The sequence below is a fragment of the Papio anubis genome, chromosome 1 (genome assembly GCF_008728515.1).
Source record: "Papio anubis isolate 15944 chromosome 1, Panubis1.0, whole genome shotgun sequence".
Taxonomy (NCBI): Eukaryota; Metazoa; Chordata; class Mammalia; order Primates; family Cercopithecidae; genus Papio; species Papio anubis.
Genome location: NC_044976.1, coordinates 123209035 through 123228542, shown reverse-complemented (window position 1 = coordinate 123228542; position 19508 = coordinate 123209035). Strand labels below are relative to the sequence as shown.

Sequence of the window (19508 nt, the reverse complement as noted above, 5' to 3'; positions counted from 1 at the left end):
GCCTTAATTTATTTATTTCAACAGTGTGTCCATATTTTAGGTTATTTATTTTGTCTTATTTTATTTATTAAAACAAAGCATTTATGTATTTTTAAAAGTCAATTTCTTTATGTTGGAAGGTTGATTTTTCTTCTATTCATCAAAAGTTAGGAACCTTAGCAATGTATTCAGGAAGAAGAAGTGGGAATTGGTAAGTAGATGGAAACATAAAATATTTAAAAATAGAAGCAAGGAAACTTGAAAATATTTATTGTGGCAAAGCAACTTGTTCAGAGCAATCACATCCAAACTTCAGGCGAGTAAATTTTGAGCCCAGCCCCAAGTCATTGTGCCAATGGCTGCCTCTGAGACACAGCTCAGGTGTAGCAATGCTCCGAGCCAAGCGCTCTTGAAAGGATGAAAGGCACTGATGAGCGAGACGCATGAGACGGGTGCAGGTCGTTGGTGTTTCAGTGTCTCAGGTGATGCTCAAAGTCCTGGTAGCAGCAGCCCCAAAGCAATAGCTGGAGCCCTGATGCCATCGTCAGTGAGACCACAGCAGCTCCAGAGCTAGGCCCACAGCAGGAAGAGACTTGAACAGGGCACCTTAGGAGGTCCCTTAGGGGGACACTTTGGGGGGCACTTGGTAGTGAGCCCTTTGAAAAGAGGCTGGCACAGCTGCTGGGTTTGCTGGCAGGACATCTTGGTGGGAGTTCAGTCAACCTAAAAGCCAATACAGTTGTTTTATAGACTTGTTAAATGTTAGATCATTGTTTCCTCCTTTGGAATCTACCCTGGGGTTGCTGAAATATTGAACAAACCATAACCCCATACACACACACACACACACACACACACACACACACACACACTCACTCAAGTCAAAGCCTCCATCTTGTTCATTTCTCTGTCTCTAAGATATGGCACAGTTCTTGTCACATAGATGATGTCCAATAAATATAGATTTCCCCCTGAAATGGAAGCACCATAAGAACAGCGATTATCCTCCCCTCTTTTGCATACTTCTGTATTCTAATGTCTAGAATAACACCAGGTAATTAATAGGAGCTCAATAAATAGCTGGTGATACAAGAATAATATATGAATGAATAAACGAATGAGATACAAGAATAATATATGAATGAACAAACGAACGAGATAAGAAAGGTATCCAAGAAGGGAGGGAGGAAGAGAGTGGGGAAGGGAAGGAGGGAGGGAATTATAGCTGAGGTAGAGGAAAGGATACCAGTTGGCATTTCATGGTAATATTGGGTATTGCCATTTTCTCTGGGTGCCTCTGCCATCTTCTCTAAGCATCTAGAAATGGATCTGTGAGATGTGAATAGCGTGGAATAATCCCTCCCCAGCCAGCTGACTCAGTTGCCAGAAGCCAGACATTGGCAAGAATTTGGATTGGCTAATCCCTCTAATTCCCAGGGACTCTTAATTCCTAGGCTGGATCTTCCTAGGCAACATCTCTACTCCTATTACCCACTTTTCTCCTGTCTTTCCTTTCCCCCTGTGATTTTCAACAGCTACTTACTTTTCAGTTGTGCTCTAAGTTCCAAAAGACCCACTCACACTGGTCAGACCCAGGTGTGGAGCAGGCAGACCTGAGGATGTCAGGGCAGATGAGAAGTGGGGTCCTGACACACATTTTATAGGCAGGCACTCGCCTGACTGGGCCTTAGTGAGCCATGGTTCTGGGTGGAGCAGGAAGTGGCTCCTCCCATACTGGGGCATCCGCAGGGTAATTCCTGACATTTCCCTCCCTGCCTTTTCAATCCATCCTTCCCGGGGAGATACTGAGTTACTCTTCTGAAGCTAGAGAACGAAATCTCACCAAAGTATATTATTTCCTAGGCTGTGACTCCATGAAACAGCATGAAGATTCCTGACCCCTGAGACAAGAATCTGGTTTCTCAAGACTCTATGGTCCTGTTCCTTCTTGGAAATAAATAAATAAGTTTCCTCTCTTCCTAATTCAGTCTGTGATCCAGCTTCTCGCTCTCTTTCTCTTTTCAAAAACATACATTAACTATAAATTTTTAAACAGGACTGTTTAAAAATATTTTTTCTTTTTTTTTTTTAATTTATTTATTATTATTATACTTTAAGTTGTAGGGTACATGTGCATAATGTGCAGGTTTGTTACATATGTATACTTGTGCCATGTTGGTCTGCTGCACCCATCAACTCGTCATTTACATCAGGTATAACTCCCAATGCAATCCCTCCCCCCTCCCCCCTCCCCATGATAGGCCCCGGTGTGTGATGTTCCCCTTCCTGAGTCCAAGTGATCTCATTGTTCAGTTCCCACCTATGAGTGAGAACATGCGGTGTTTGGTTTTCTGTTCTTGTGATAGTTTGCTAAGAATGATGGTTTCCAGCTGCATCCATGTCCCTACAAAGGACGCAAACTCATCCTTTTTTATGGCTGCATAGTATTCCATGGTGTATATGTGCCACATTTTCTTAATCCAATCTGTCACTGATGGACATTTGGGTTGATTCCAAGTCTTTGCTATTGTGAATAGTGCTGCAATAAACATACGTGTGCATGTGTCTTTATAGCAGCATAATTTATAATCCTTTGGGTATATCCCCAGTAATGGGATGGCTGGGTCATATGGTACATCTAGTTCTAGATCCTTGAGGAATCGCCATACTGTTTTCCATAATGGTTGAACTAGTTTACAATCCCACCAACAGTGTAAAAGTGTTCCTATTTCTCCACATCCTCTCCAGCACCTGTTGTTTCCTGACTTTTTAATGATCGCCATTCTAACTGGTGTGAGATGGTATCTCATTGTGGTTTTGATTTGCATTTCTCTGATGGCCAGTGATGATGAGCATTTTTTCATGTGTTTGTTGGCTGTATGAATGTCTTCTTTTGAGAAATGTCTATTCATATCCTTTGCCCACTTTTTGATGGGGTTGTTTGTTTTTTTCTTGTAAATTTGTTGGAGTTCTTTGTAGGTTCTGGATATTAGCCCTTTGTCAGATGAGTAGATTGCAAAAATTTTCTCCCATTCTGTAGGTTGCCTGTTCACTCTGATGGTAGTTTCTTTTGCTGTGCAGAAGCTCTTTAGTTTAATTAGATCCCATTTGTCAATTTTAGCTTTTGCTGCCGTTGCTTTTGGTGTTTTAGACATGAAGTCTTTGCCCATGCCTATGTCCTGAATGGTACTACCTAGGTTTTCCTCTAGGGTTTTTATAGTATTAGGTCTAACATTTAAGTCTCTAATCCATCTTGAATTAATTTTCATATAAGGAGTAAGGAAAGGATCCAGTTTCAGCTTTCTACTTATGGCTAGCCAATTTTCCCAGCACCATTTATTAAATAGGGAATCCTTTCCCCATTTCTTGTTTTTCTCAGGTTTGTCAAAGATCAGCAAAATAAGGGATCTATTACATTCATTGAATGTCGGTGTTCTCCGTGTCTATCAAAGATCTTCTGTAAGAACTGGATACTTACACTCTTTCCCTTCACAAAGTCTTCCCAATTTTAAGAAACTATGTTTTGCTCTTACATTTTACTTAAACATTTGACATTTCAATGCCTCTCTGCTAGCAAGAAAGAGTATAAATATCTAAGATTTCTTAAAACATCAGGTACAGTTGCTTTTGAATTATATAGACCTATTTTCATTTTATAGGTCACATTTTTCTGCCAGTAAAATTGTTACCAGTTCACAAAATGAAATAAGTACATTATTATTTCAGGATATTCTTTTAGTCCATCAGTTCCTCCATGTTAACCTATTAGAGATTTGTATCAGTCTGTGTCCATTCAGGAAAACAAAAACACTCCTTATTTTGACAGAAATAATAAGCATTGGATTAAACAGGTATTAGAGGATTGAAAAGGCAAATGGAGAATTCTAGCATCACACGGAGCAGCTATTGCCACACTAAGGATAGGGAACAAGGGAAAGGGGGTTGGACTTCTTGAAACCTAGAGACCCGCAGAGCGAGAACCCAAACTTCTGAGGTGGGACACTGGCTAGTGGGGCCTGTGCTTCTGAGGAAAGGAGAAGAGGATAGTTCTGGAAGTGTGGCGAAAACTGGGAACAGGAACCAACTGCTACTGCCAGATTTAAAAAAAAAAAAAAAAAAAAAAAAAAAAAAAAAAAACTGTGAGGTGACGCTTACGGTCCTTTCTCTCCTGACTTCTGCGTCCTCTTGCGCCCCCTGGTGACAAAACCTAATAGAGGACTACCAGCAAAGTAGAACCACAGTTGCAAAGCCCAGGCCAACATCACAAAGTAGAGCCCAGAAGGGTAGGTTTGGAGCTGACAGACGTGAGTTTATGAGTCCACAGAGAGCTGCTGGGGTAGATGGAGAAAATAGAGAAGCATGTTTCAAGCAGGGATGCGTGCATGATTCCACACTTTAAAAGTGCAACTAAAGTCAGTAAATGCAGAGTAAGTAGATCTATGTGACTCCAACTGAGGGTTTGTATTGCTGAAAAAGAACTCAAACAAATTTACAAGAAAAAAACAAACAACTCCATCAAAAAGTGAGCAAAGGATATGAACAGACATTTCTCAAAAGAAGACATTCATACAGCCAACAGACACATGAAAAAATGCTCATCGTCGCTGGCCATCAGAGAAATGCAAATCAAAACCACAATGAGATACCATCTCACACCAGTTAGAATGGTGATCATTAAAAAGTCAGGAAACAATAGGTGCTGGAAAGGATGTGAAGAAATACGAACACTTTTACACTGTTGGTGGGATTGTAAACTAGTTCAACCATTATGGAAAACAGTATGGCGATTCCTCAAGGATCTAGAACTAGATGTACCATATGACCCAGCCATCCCATTACTGGGTATATACCCAAAGGATTATAAATCATGCTGCTATAAAGACACATGAACATGTATGTTTATTGTGGCACTATTCACAATAGCAAAGACTTGGAATCAACCCAAATGTCCATCAGTGACAGACTGGATTAAGAAAATGTGGCACATATACACCATGGAATACTATGCAGCCATAAAAAAGGATGAGTTTGTGTCCTTTGTAGGGACATGGATGCAGCTGGAAACCATCATTCTTAGCAAACTATCACAAGAACAGAAAACCAAACACCGCATGTTCTCACTCATAGGTGGGAACTGAACAACGAGATCACTTGGACTTGGGAAGGGGAACATCACACACCGGGGCCTATCATGGGGAGGGGGGAGAGGGGAGGGATTGCATTGGGAGTTATACCTGATGTAAATGACGAGTTGATGGGTGCTGACGAGTTGATGGGTGCAGCACAGCAACATGGCACAAGTATACATATGTAACAAACCTGCATGATATGCTCATGTACCCTAGAACTTAAAGTATAATAATAATAAAAAAAAAAAAGAAAAAAAAAGCCAAGTTGTAGTCAGCAGATGAAGTTGAAAATTAGGAGAAAAATTTTTACTTAATTGACTTCTTTCTATCAGGAGTAAGGACACAGTGCAAGGTTTTGTGCAAGCCTCAAAGTGTTTACTGTCCAACAGTAGACAGGGAATTAAAAAAAAAAAAAAAAACCCTCTAGCTTTGGCTTTGCCTGCATTTTCATTTGCGACTGGGGATCAGTCACTTCACCTCTACGAGCATCAGTTTCTCTGTCTAAGATCCATGTGACTTTAAAAATGTAATGGCAACATAATAAAAGCAGTTTTATATTTTTTTTAAAAGTGCCTATCTGCAGCTCCAACAAGGGGAAGAAGCACGAATATCCAAATATATTTCCTTTTTTAAGAGATATTGTCATGTCACCTAGGCTGGTCTCAAACTCGTGGTCTCAAGCAATCCTCCCACCTCACTCTCCTGAGTAGCTGGGACTACAGGCACACACCACCATGCCTGGCTCTACTAGATTTTAAAATGTGTTTGATAACAAAAAAGTTTAATAAAATTCTAGTGTCAGTCAAAATGAAGAAAAAAAAAATCTAAACTTGTGAGTTCCAGTTCAAGAAGGTTGACTGAATACATGCTGCAGACTTTTGCTAATTACTGTTTAGTGGAATAAGACTATTCTCCTTGATTACAGGTTTTCAGAGGTCTGTATTGTGAATGGTATTAAAGTTTGTTAAATGTTTTTCTCTACACCTATTAAGATGATCTTTTTGTTTTTTTCTTCAATCTGTAAATACACTGAATTACATTGGTAGATTTTCTAGTTACAAAACATACCTTCCCTTGCAAACTTTCCTCATTGGATAGGATGAAATAGTTATTGGGAGACCAGTTCTCCTTACTAACACAACTATAAAACTCAGATTAAACCAGAAATTGTATTTTGGAAGGCAGCAGAGAAGTGCTGAGGTAGTGTGAACTGGAGAAGCTAAGACTCCAGGGAGAGGAGCTGACTTCTGCAACCACTTTTAATCCCGAGAGCATCTGTCAATTCTGGGCAGGTAAAACACTGAGAATCCAGATTATTTTAAGCATGGAAAGAACATAGCTGGGAGACAAAGAAATCAGCTGAGCCTGTAGCAGAGACATGGGGGCCCTCAAGTGCACACCTAGTTTTCTCCTAAGGTATTTCACAAGTTCGGGGAGATGTAGGACAATAAGCTAAAACCTAAGTGGGAAGTTTCTAGAATGTTGCAAAGCTTTTCGTGGTTTATGAGACAAAGATTACAGTTCAGGAATATATCTGTTAACTATGGCCTCAATTATAGTGCACAACAACAACGTAATAAACAAAATGCATAGAACAATTATTTCTTTAGTTTGTGAGAGTGCAGGTCTTCAGGGTGATAGAGGTCAAATCTGACCTAGGCTGGGCTCAGCTGGGTGGCTCAGCTCTGCTCCACAGGTCTTTCATTCCTCCTTTTGGGGCCTGTAGGCTATCTAGGACATGTTTTCTTGCGGGCATGGGATACCATCGCTGCTGCCTTATTCTATTAATCAAAGAAAGCCAGAAGGCCAAACTCAAGGTCAAGGGATTAGGAAATACATTTTGCTCCTCAGTGAGGGGAACTGCAAAGTCACAAGGCATAAAGGCATGAATACTGGCAACAATGCAATCTATCTCTACCATGGGAAACCAAGGGAGGGGAGGCATCACCAAATACTTCAGACAAATTCTAGATTTATCGAAGACTTGAAAGGAGAAGAAAAGCATATATCTTTATTTAGAAAAAATAAAGCAAATATGTATTACATGTTAGCTGAGTGGAAAAATAATTTAAATATTTAAAATTAATGAAAACATAAATGTGTATACCCATAAAACAAGGAAATAAAAATGAGATGGCACACAATGTGAAAAATTTTACCATAAATAAAACAAAAATGTATATGAATGAAAACTAATTGTGAACAAATGAACTTTGATGTGTATGCATAATAAGTCTAAATGAAGAATAGAAATGAGCAATGTAAGTCCTCTGTTATGATTCTTAAAATATAAAAAGCATACTTCAGGGGAAACTTTGGCAGTCAACATGCATGTACTGCCTGGATTATCTCTTGTCCCTTTTTATTGCTCTTGCGCACACTGCCCACCCCACTCCCCACCTTCTGATGTCTTCCCACCTTCAATAGCCAGCACCTGCAGCTCTTCATCAGTAGCTGGGCTGCCCTTGAGTTCTGGAGCCACTTTGCCCACACATGCAGAGAGCTGGAAGTACCAGGGATGTCCAGGTGGGCAGGTCCTAAATTCCCTTAGTTTTCTCCCATCTGAGAATGTCTTTATATAACTTTCATTGCTGAAAGACAGAAAATTCTTTGCTGCATGTAAATATCTGATTGACAATTGTAATTTTTGTTGTTTTCCTTCAGTACTTTAAAAATCATAAGCTGCCTTCTGTGATTTCTGATAAGAAATCTGCAACAATTTGAATCTTTGCTCCTGTTTTAGTGATGCATCATTTTTTTCTGGCTGTTTTCAGGATTACTCCTTTGTCTTTAGTTTTCAGCTGATGTTACCAGGGTTTTTTGAGCTTAGCTTGGGGTCACTCTTGGTGATCTCATGAGTTTTGGATTTGCTCTGATTCTTGAATCTGTATGTTTATTTCTTTTATTAAACTTGAAAAGTTTCAACCGTTATTTCTTCACACATTTTTTTTTCAGTTCCACATTCATTCTTCTGTCTTTCTGGGATTTCAATGGCATAAATGATAGATTTCGTTATTGTCTCACAGATCCCTGATGCTCTGCTAAATTTTTGTTTGTTTTTCTCTCTGTTTTTTAGATTAGATTATTTATCTTGATCTATTTTCAAGTCTACTGACTCTTTCTTTGTCATCTCCATTCTGTTATTAAATTTACTCAATGGCTTTTTAAAAATTTAATTATTGCATTTTTTAGTTTTAACATTTCTATTTGGTTCTTCTTTATATTTCTTATTATTTTGCTGAAACTTTTTATTTTAACATTGTTTCAATATTGTTTATAATTGCTCATTTGAGCATTCATACAATAGCTGATTTAAAGTCTTTCCCAGATAATTTCAATATTTGTGTTGTCTGAGCATTGGTTTCTGTTTGTTGTTTTTTCCTATGTGAGTGACATTTTCATGGTTCTTCTTTTGCCAAGTAATTGTGGTTTGTATGTTGGACACTTTTAACATTTTAAACAAGACTCCAGATCTTGTTTAAATTTGATGGAAAATGTTGATTTTTTTTTTAAACAGGCAATCTTCCATGTAAAACTATTCCAATTATCAGTTAAGTTTTTGAAGTTTTTGTAGTGCTATTCATAACTATCCAGAGTGAGTGCCATCCAGCATCAACCTGAGGTCTGGGAAGTAGAACCTCTATTAATGAGTCATCATATGTTTTTATTTGCTAATTAGGATCAGATCCTTGCACATGTGTCCTCGCAGCAAACTCTAGAATTCATAAACAATTTTATGGGGTCTCTTTCCTAAACTTCTGTCTCTCCCTCTGCAATCTCCTCAGTACTTTCAGATTCAGCGAGGCTCACCTTCATGGTCTTCTTGCCAGAAATTGAGCCTCTAGTTACCCTTCTCTGCCACACATTTATGTGACTAGACCCATGTCTAGGACCAAGAATTGGGAAGACAGCGAGAGACAGAAAGCAATAGGGGTTGGCCCCACCCCTTTGAGATTACAGCTCCACAAAATGGAGAAGGAAGTTCCCCTTCTCACATTTTATGCTCCTGCTAGGTCCCTTATCAGTTGTTGCCACTGCCATCCACCATGGAGTTGCCTGAGATATGTGGTAAGAAAGAACAAGGAGATTGAAATGGGGGACTTCTACACCCTCTATGGGCTTACCCTTTTGCTCCTTAAGCCAGAACTAGCTGACTTCTTCAAAACCTCTCTATGTGCCCCACAGCACTCATTTCCAGGTTTCCAAATGCATTAAGTTCAGGCCAGGAGAAACCAAAGGAGGAAAAGGGAAGCTATGCACCTTTTCAGATCTACTTTTTGAATTCTCATGTCCTTCCGCTATCTGTCTGCTGCTATTTCTAGCTCCTAGCTAGCTAGCTCCTGTCAGTTTTCCCAGGTTTTTATGGTTGCATTGAGTGGAGGAAAGATAATTTTACTCCATCATACACAGAATAAAAGTCCCTGAATTGTAATGTGAAGTATTTATTCTAATTCATTGTCTTCCTTTCTTTCTTCAGGTATACAACTTCTGTATAAATTAGATCTCCATTGTGTATCTTCTATATTCATTACTTTCTGTCTTATCCTTTAGGGGTTTTTGTTGTTGTTGTTATTCTTTTATATTTTCTAACTTGTGTGTCCCTTATTGTATATTTAGTTGTATTTATTATTCTTGGGATATCTCATAAGGAGTTTTGTCTTTTGATTCAATTTCTTTTTTTGTGTCTTTTGATTCAATTTATTTTCATATCCATTGCATTTATAATATATTTTTTAAAAGTATTGGTCAGGCAAAAAGTGCTGATAAATTAAGAAGTTACTTCATAGAATTTCAAATAATCTTATGCATTCATTTTAAAAAATGGTGAATTATATCTAATACCTCTGATGCTAATGGAATCTTTTTAAATGCTTGTGACTTTACATATCTTATCATTTAGGCCTGTGAATTCATATTCTGCTAGGGAATATTAGAGATTCTGACTGGAAATAATTACAAGGGAAATACTCCAGTGTCTATGTCAAGGCCCCAGTGAGGTCAAGGCCCCACTTTATAGTCCAAGCACCAGGAAACCAGCTCATCAGGTGAAGACTTTACCTCAGTACTTCTCCTTCCCCCACCCCAGCAAAAAATATTACCTACTTTTTCTATTGTAATCTGACCACCTTCTAGGGGGTCAGAGAAGGAGGGATGAGGATGTGAAAACTCAAACTAAGTTTATCCCCAGCCATATTCCTGAGTTCTTCGCAGGAGCAGGATTTCCCTATGTTTCCCTGGCTTTACTCAAGAGGGGACTTAAGCCTCCTCGGTAGCTCCCTGACCACCATATCCTGGGGTCTGAAAAGAGTTAAAATGAAAATTTGGCAGGAACTTTCATCCTTAAGGATGAGAAATATTTTTAAATAGAGGAGTTCCAATACCAGAATAGGCAAACGAACAAACAACAACAATAAATACCCAGAAAACCCACCGTGGCAAGAGTAATCTAGGTTAAAAAAAAGATAAAATATTATAAATTATCATCAAATATTATAAATTAAAAGGTTATGTATCTTCATAACAATAATAAAGCAGAGAATAAAATATAAAAATAAAAGACTGTCAGTAACTATACACTGCCAACGCTGAAAGCTTAGACAAAATGGGAAGCATACACGAAAAAGTATAATCTAGTAAAATAAACTCAAGAAGAGACAAAAAGCATGAATTCTCTTATAACTAGTTAAGAAACTAAAGTACTATTAAGAGACATAGAAAACAATGGCCAAAATTGTTTTCTAGGCAAACAGTACAAAACTATAAAGGAGGAGATCGTTTCAAATTTATTTAAGGATATTGGGCATAAAAATTCAGTCATTTTGAAAAACAGATTAGCACTCTATTATAAATTTAAATTCTTAGCTACTAAATACACCAAGATTCAGCAATTCTGCTCCTAGAAGATATGTACAAGAATAAACATCTGAAAACCACAAAACTGCCAAATCCAGAGATGTCCTTTGGTCTTGCACAGACACACTTACCAGGATGAGTCTCAGAATCAGCTCAGGCTGCAGAGGTGTCCAAAATGATGAGGAAGAAGAACCAGGGATACCTTTCATAGGAGGAGTCCCCAGGCCGGGCTCAGAGATGAGCCTTGTCTATGGAAGGAGCAGGAGAAAATCTCTCACAACCAAGGAACATGTAGGGCCATTCCTGACATTCTCCTTCCAAAAGAGCTGTAGGAGCACTCTGGCCTCTCACTGGGACCCAAGACCTGTGGGCCTTCAACAAATCACGCCCTTTCTCAAATATAAGCCTCAGATGGCCTGATATCCCAAGAACCTGGTCACTGGGCTGAGGCTTTAAGGCCCGGGTCACTGCGTGCCAGTCCCTTCTCATGAAATAGGTGGTCACATCTTTCTTGCCAGGCTTTGTGAGGTGGGGCTTAGATGAGACAAATAGGAAAGAGAGGATAGAAAACTTTAAGAGAGTTTTTTCAGAAGAATCTATAAGACTAGATGTCCCTTTGTGTATATATGATGGAGAAACGGGATAGATCAAAGATTGTACCAACATATCAAATGTCTTGACCAAAGAAATGATCATATGGTGGAAAGAGAACAAACGTTGGGAGGGGTGTAGATTTGAGGTCTTAGCCAGACCTTCTGATGAATGAAAAGGTTCTGGAGACATTTAGAGATACCACCTTGGAGATTATCGATTCCTGGTCTAAAGGGACTTTGAGATAAACTTCTGAAATCATCACCCTGGCATTAATCATTATTTATTCATACATCTAACATGATTATTTATTTATTTGAACAACCAAAATGTGTGGGGTATTTTACAGGGACCCAAGAGGATGAGAACAGGGTTTCTTTACTCAGCAGCTCTCACATTCTGATAGGATCAGAATTGTAGAGATAAACACACATATCTTATAATGTTTTACAATACTAGTAAGAAATCTTATGGAGTAGGGACAACTTTGTGAAATAGTATGCTGTTTCATACGCGTTGCGTTCATGGAACAATGAGAAGGCACACTAAAAAAAAAAATTGGACACCAGTGGGTGTAATGAAGTGCTTCTCTGTCCCCCAGTCACCAAAAACCAGGGGAATTGGCTTTTTTGTGCTTTTGTACCCTACCGCCAATTAAGTATATGTGTGTGTGTGTGTGTGTGTGTACACGCATGGATGCACACACACACACCACATGTAAATGCCCATACACTTCAATCCTGCCTCTCACTCCATCATGGTTGCTACAAACATCTCTTCACAGAGAATGAGGAAACTCAGGCTGATAACACCAAAGAAAAAGTTGGACTAATCGAAGTATCCCACATATCTCATTGCAAAGTAATGATTCAGGAGATGAGATTCAGAGCCACCTGCTTTGGACCTCCTGGGCTTTTCTCAGGCAAAGAACTGCTTCAGAGATTCTAGTGGACTGTGAGCTTCTCAAGGTCAGAAGTTGTGTCTGATTCACCTCCGAATCCCAAATTCCAGACTGATGTCCACAGACCTCATCTGGTGTGCTAAATGAATGTCCATTTAACCAAATACTTTGTTCATTTTTTAATCTATTTTACATTTGTCCTGAAAGCTTGTGGAAGGTATGGACCTTGTCTGAAAATAGGTAATAAATAAATTGAGAATGGAGCACCTCTAAAAGAGACTTAGAGGTCATACTTTTCTCCTTATTTGGGAACCTCACTGAGGGAGTGGCCACTGCCATTTAGTTCACAGCTGTATTCTGCTCCCTAAACAATGAATGGTAGAATGATAGGCTTCAATCAATGAAAAAAATCTGACTAATCCAAACTCTTCCTTGATTATTCAATGTCATGCTGTACTCAATCCCTCAGTCAATGTCACCTCCCGTTCCTCATTCCCAGGGATAACTGGACTCCAGGTTTAGAAGCTCCCCAGCATGGCAAGCCCTTCTCAGGCCACTTGTTAGAGTTTAGGAATAAGCTCCTTAAAAGTAGCAACCATAAGTGACCATCTCTAGAGCCCCCATAAGGCCTAGACGCTGTTCATTTGTTTTAGCTTGCATTATTGAGCATCTTCTACATACCAAACATATGCTACATATTTTCATTTCTTAATGTTCAAATCAATGAGTATTAGGATACTCATTGATCATTTTAAAAAGAACACAGATGCCTAGGAAACATGAATGATATTTCAAAGGTCATGAGTTAGAGCTAGAATTGACACCAGGTTCCCTGAGTGTAGTTACAGAGACCTGACCTCTATAACCTGCCTTCCTCTTGCCAAATTAAGAAAGAGTTAATTGTTTTGATTAAATCGGCTCAATCATCACTATCCTCACAACTGAAATAAATCAGAACAGCACAGCTGCTCTTCAGAGGACAGCTGAGGGAGAAGCAGAGACCCAGAGTCCACCCTGAAGGACAGGTCCCAGGAAGGATGGCTGGGTGGGGAAGGTTCTTCCTAATTCAAAACTCCAGAACAACCAGCCTAGGAATGGCTGGTACCTAAAGCAGGACCTCAAAGGCAAACCCCAAGTGTAGGGAAAATCAGAATGGGATGTTTCCACAATGAAAAATAAAAATAAAAAATAAAACAGCCTGTGACTTTGACCTGAGTTTTCCCAAAGAACAAATAGCATATTTATCCAGACATTGGCTCCTTGTACATCCCAACCTAACTCTTCAGAGTTCCAGCCTAGAATGGGGTGCAACTGGATAAAGCCTATCTAGACCCTAGCCCCAGACAGGGGCCCTGGGAGCTCCCAAGGCCTCCTTGAATTGCAGGGACAAGGAGAGAAGAGAACGTCACAAATCACCCAGAACGTGCCTGGCTGGGCAAGAGCCACTTCCTGCTCTTACTAGAGCCAAGCCTGGGTCTATAAAAGACACATACCCAGCTCCAGCACCTCATCTGCTCTGACTCCCTAGGGACATGTCTGTGCTCCTGTGTGTGACCAGGATGAATGAGAACCTGGGAGACCAGAGGGGTTGGAGAAGAACAGAGAGATTGGAGGAAGTAAAGAGTCTTAGGAAAAACAGTTATGTATTTGATACTGAACAGGAATAAAATTCAGAGGGAGCGAAAACTATTGTGCTGTGGTTTAAGATGTCAGTGGCACTTTGCCACTCTGGAAACTGACCTGGGCCGAAAGGCAGTTGTGCCAACCTCATCTATTTTAGGAGCTTGTTTTTATAATAATATGGTGGCACTTCAGAGAGTTTTGAATACTGCATGCAGGACTATGAAGACTGAGAAATCCTTGTGTGCTTTTGTAGAGGAGAATAAGACGTTGTTTACTACATCTGCATTTTAAATCTATGTACTTTTAATTAGAGGAAAGATTTATATGTTTCCTCTGGATGCTTATTCATGTTTTCTAAATATCATTTACTATCGCCCTTCATAGTGATTCTAGATGAGGTAGAAAAAAACATGCCCCTTGATTTAACTAATCCATACTATGTCATTATGCTCTTCCAGGTTGATTGAACACCTGCCCAGATGTCCTGCCAGCAGAACCAGCAGCAGTGTCAGCCCCCTGCCAAATGCCCTTCCAAGTGTACTCTGAAATGCCCCCCAAAGTGTCCATCCCAGTGCGCAGCACTATGCCCAGTTTCTTCCTGCTGCAGTTCCAGCTCTCGGGACTGCTGCAGCTCGGGAGGTGGTAGCTGCTGCCTGAGCCACTACAGGTGCCACAGGTCCCACTGCCACAGACCCCAGAGCTCCAATTGCTGTGAATGTGAGCCTTCACGGGGCTCCAGCTGCTGCCACAGCTCTGGGAGCTGCTGGTGACTTGGGTCCTGAGGACCTCTGAAGTACACATGGGCCAAAGCATCAATTTGCTTCTCATTCTTCCATTCCCTCATTTTGACATCCTGGGGATGGTAGATCTCAAAGCTAACTCAGGCATTTCCACACATAGAACATTCTGCTTATCTTCCATTTTCTTTGCAAAAATAAAGTTCCTGTTTCCTACTTAAAGTGTGTCCTGGTCACTCTCTCAGCCCTGTGTAGTCCAGAATCATCAGTGAGCCCTTCTTCAGAGAGCCTGAGGCCAAGGCAGAGCTTGACTAAGGGGTGGGTAATTGGGCAGCTTCCCAAGGGTGTGTGTGTGTGTGTGTGTGTGTGTGTGTGTGTGTGTGTGTTTAATATAAAATATAAGAAAATATCACCAGAAGTGTAGTGAAACTGAAGAATATGTACTCGGCAGAGCTTGTTTGGAGGAATGAGCTTACGTAACAGAAGAAATGGAAAGCAGAGAAAAAGTAAAAATATGCTATTTGATGGCAGTGTAGCTTCATAATCAGTCTTCTAAGTATAGACATACCTGTCATTGCAAATAGCTTTAGTGTTTGTCACAGACACTGCTTTTTTTACAATTGAGATCTGCAGAAACCCTGCATCCAGCAAGTCTGTCGGTGCCATTTCTCTAGGAGCATGTGGTCTTTGTGCCGTTTTGTCACATTTTGGAAGTTCTCAAAATATTTCAACTTTTTCATTATTATTATATGTGTCGTGGCGATCTGTGATCAGTGACCTTTGAAGCAATGACTGCAATTGTTTTGGGAGCACTATGAACTGCATTCATGTAATACAGCAATCCTAATCAGTAAGTGTCGTGTGGGTTCTGACTGCCCAACCTATTGGCCATTCTCCTGTCTCTTTGTCTCCTGGGGTATTCCTATTCCTTGAGACATAACAGTATTGAAATCAGGCTAGTTTATAACCCTACAATGGTCTCTAGGCATTCAAGTGAAATGAAGAGTCACAAATCTCTCATATTAAATAAAAGCTAGAAATAATTAAGCTTAATGAGAAAGGCATGTGGAAAGTCAAGCTATGCCTTTTGGTCCAAACAGTTAGCCAAGTTGTGATTGCAAAGGAAAAGTTCTTGTAGGAAATTAAAAGTGCTACTCCAGTGAATACATAAGTGTAAGAAAGCAAAACTGCCTTATTGCTGATATCATAAAAAATAAATAAATAAATAAATAAATAAATAAATAAATAAATAACTCGTGGTCTGGATAATAGATCAAAGCAGCCACAAGATTTCTTTAAGCCAAAACCTATTCCAGAGCAAAGCCCTAACTCTCTTCAATTCCATGATGGCTGAGAAATGTGAGGAAGCTGCAGAAGAAAAGTTGGAAGCTAACAGAGGTTGGTTCATGACGTTTAAAGAAAGAAGCCATCTTCAAAACCTAAAGTGCAAGGTGAAGCAGCAAGGGCTGATGCAGAAGCTGCAGCAAGTGATCCAGAAGATGTAACTAAGATAATTGATAAAAGTGAATACACTAAGCAACAGATTTTTAATGTAGATGAAACAGCCTTATATTGGAAGAAGATGCCATCTAGGACGTTGATAGCTAGAGAGGAGAAATCAATGCTAAGTCTCAAAGAAAGGCTGACTCTTGTGGTAGGAACTAATGCAGCTGTTGACATTAAGTCTAAGTCAATGCTCATTTTTAATTCCAAAAATCCTGGGGCCCTTAAGAATTATGCTAAATCTAATATATCTGTGCTCTATAAAATGGAACAACAAAGCCTGGATGGCAGCACATGTGTTTACAGCATGGTTTACTGAATATTTTAAGCCCACTTTTGAGGCCTACTGCTCAGAACAAAGAATACCTTTCAAAATATTACTGCTCATTCACAATGCACTTATTCACCAAAGAACTCTGATAGAGATGTACAAGATTAATCTTGTTTTAATGCCTGCTAAGAGAACAACTGTTATGAAGTCCATGAATCAAGAAGTAATTTCAGTTTTTAAGCATCATTATTACATAAGAAACATATTTTGTAAGGCTATAGCTACCATAGACAGCGATTTCTCTGATGGGTCTGAGCTAAATCAATTGAAAACCTTCTAGAAAGGATGCTCCATTCTAGATACCATTAAGAAAATTCATGATTCATAGGACAATGTCAAAATAACAACACGAACAAGAGTTTGGAAGAAGTTGATTCCAACCCTCATGGATAACTTTGAGGGATTCAAGACTTCAGTGGAGAAAGTAACTGTATACATGATGGAAATAGGAAGAGAAAAACAAGTGGAGTCAGAAGATGGGACTGAATTGTTGCAATCTTATGACAAAACTTGAATGGATGTGGAGTTGCTTCTTATGGATGAACAAATAAAGTGGTTTCTTGACATGGAATCTACTCCTGGTGAAGATACTGTGAACATTACTGAATGACAACAAAGGATTTAAAATATTACATGAACTTTGTGATAAAGCAGCAGCAAGGTTTGAGAGGTTTGACTCAAATTTTGAAAGAAGTTCCACTGTAAGTAAAATGTTATCAAACAGCATCACATGCTACAGAGAAATCTTTTGTGAAAGAAGAGTCAATCAAATGCAGCAAATGTCACTGTTGACTTTAGAGAAAATTGTCACAACCACTCCACCTTTGGCAGCCACCACCCTGATCAGTCAGAAGCCATCAACATCAAGACAAGACTCTTCATCAGCAAAAATATTATAACTCACTGAAGGCTCACGTTATAGTGGTTTTTTAGAAATGAAGTATTTTTAATTAAGATATCCACATTATTTCTTAAATGTAATGCTATTGCACACTTAATAGACTGTAGTATAGTGTGAACATAACTTTCACATGCACTGAGAAGCCAAAAAATTCATTTGACTTGGTTTATTACAATATTTGCTTTATTGTGGTGGTCTGCAACTGAACCCACAGTGTCTTCGAAATATGCCTATAGAGTAAATCCAGTTAACTGTAGAATTTTATTTTACCAACTGGTGATACATCTTTTTGCTTAAACCTTCTCCTATTACAGAGCTCAATCTCTCTTCTCAATCTCTGTTGAATATATATTTACACAAGACCAGATTGAAATTACCCGTAAAATGAGTTCATCCAGATGCCTATGTGTCTCTGTCTAGTCTGGCCCATTACCTGGTGGTTAAGAGCATAGACTTTGAACTTCTTGGGCTTGAATTCCAGTCCTGCCACTTAGTAGCTGTGTGAACCTCTCTGAGCCTGAGATTACTCATCTGTAAAATGGAAAAGATAATAATAATGTCTTCCTTGAAGAGTTGTTGTGAGTTAAATGGGTTAATATATGTAACATGCTAACAGCAGAGACTGTCCTAAAATGAAGCCTGTATAATTATTTGCTGTTCTTGCTGCTGGTGTTTTGCTGTGAAAAGCGAATCTGGGTTGCCAGAAAGTCTAGACTAGGAAGCTGAACCAATGTCTTGTTTCCATTTGGACTTACTCAACAATCATACCCACCACAGGAGGCCATAGCTGAAGGCCATTACCCTTGTTGCTTTTCTTGCTTGCCAGAGTCCAAGAACAGGTGAGAGCTGAGAATACATTTTTGGAACACCCACAGCCCTCAAGATCCAACCAGAATATCTGCTTCCTTTCCAAGCTTAATCCTCTGGCCATCAGAGGGCCTATGACTCAGGAAAATGTTGGGGAAATGGCTCAAGTACCAACAGGGAAATAAAGACAACTTTCCCTAGTGTCAAACTGAGAAGAGTCTATGTAGAGAAAATTCCAGACCCAGATTGGACTGAGATTCTGATAACAGAGTGACTCTGCGTGTGATACAGCTATCTGCTCCTCCCTATGCCACTGCACATGCCACAGACTGGCCTTTGCCTATCTCCTGAACTAGAGAAATAACTGGTTGGGTGGCCATTCTGCATATGAGCTTACTCCAACCAAAATAAAAAAAAAAACCTTCCATACTGCAACAGTAACCATTTAGGATTCTTTTTCAATCAACTTTAAAATTGTAAAACTAATTTAGAAACTATGGGAATATAGAAAGAATAGATTAATAATCACCCCCACATATCCTGCCACCCAGATACTATTATTGACACCCCTGCTTATTGGTACCAGAGCACACCTTTCATCCTACTGCCTTCAGGTACAAACTCATGCTATCCTTGGGCCTTGAAAACCTTCCTCCCTTTTAATTTTAATTAAATAAAAATTTACTGTCTCCAATTAGTCAAAGCTCGCTGAGGGCAGAAATCAAGACCCACTAAACTGTTTCTGTCACCCAGCTCTAGCACAGACCTGAGTACAGAGCCAAGGAGAAGATATGCTGATTGGTCAATTGGTTGCCATGAGTCCCTTCAGAAGCTTCTCTCCAGTAATGTACAGTGGACCATACATGGGAGACACTCATACTAATTGTTAGTGTTTTGCTAGTGGGGCAAAAAAAAAAAAAAAAAAGGAAGATATAAAGGAAAATGGACATTTCTATGGTTAAGATTGCCAATTAAACACTCTAATCCCACAACCACATCATAAGATGGCACCTAGACACAGGATTTTTGTCAATATCACCACCTTTGTCATCTTAAATATCATCAACGTAAGGGGGCAGCTGCTTTAAATAGTAAATATATTTCTAAAAAATTTTAGGGGGGGATTCACAACAAAATATCATCCATTTGTTCA

General features: G+C 39.4%; 1 protein-coding gene across 1 annotated transcript; it reads left to right on the top strand.

The window, feature by feature from the left end:
* Positions 1–10863: 10863 nt before the first annotated feature.
* LOC110740908 (late cornified envelope protein 2A-like) lies at positions 10864–16025 on the top strand. Its single transcript, XM_021923761.2, has one exon. It carries the CDS (start codon positions 14556–14558, stop codon positions 14844–14846), a length of 291 nt encoding a protein of 96 aa, XP_021779453.1. The 5' UTR covers positions 10864–14555; the 3' UTR covers positions 14847–16025.
* The last annotated feature ends 3483 nt before the right edge of the window (positions 16026–19508 follow it).

Coding starts and splice junctions, on each gene's coding strand:
- LOC110740908 (XM_021923761.2), top strand. CDS start 14,556: ATGTCCTGCCAGCAGAACCAGCAGCAGTGTCAGCCCCCTGCCAAATGC.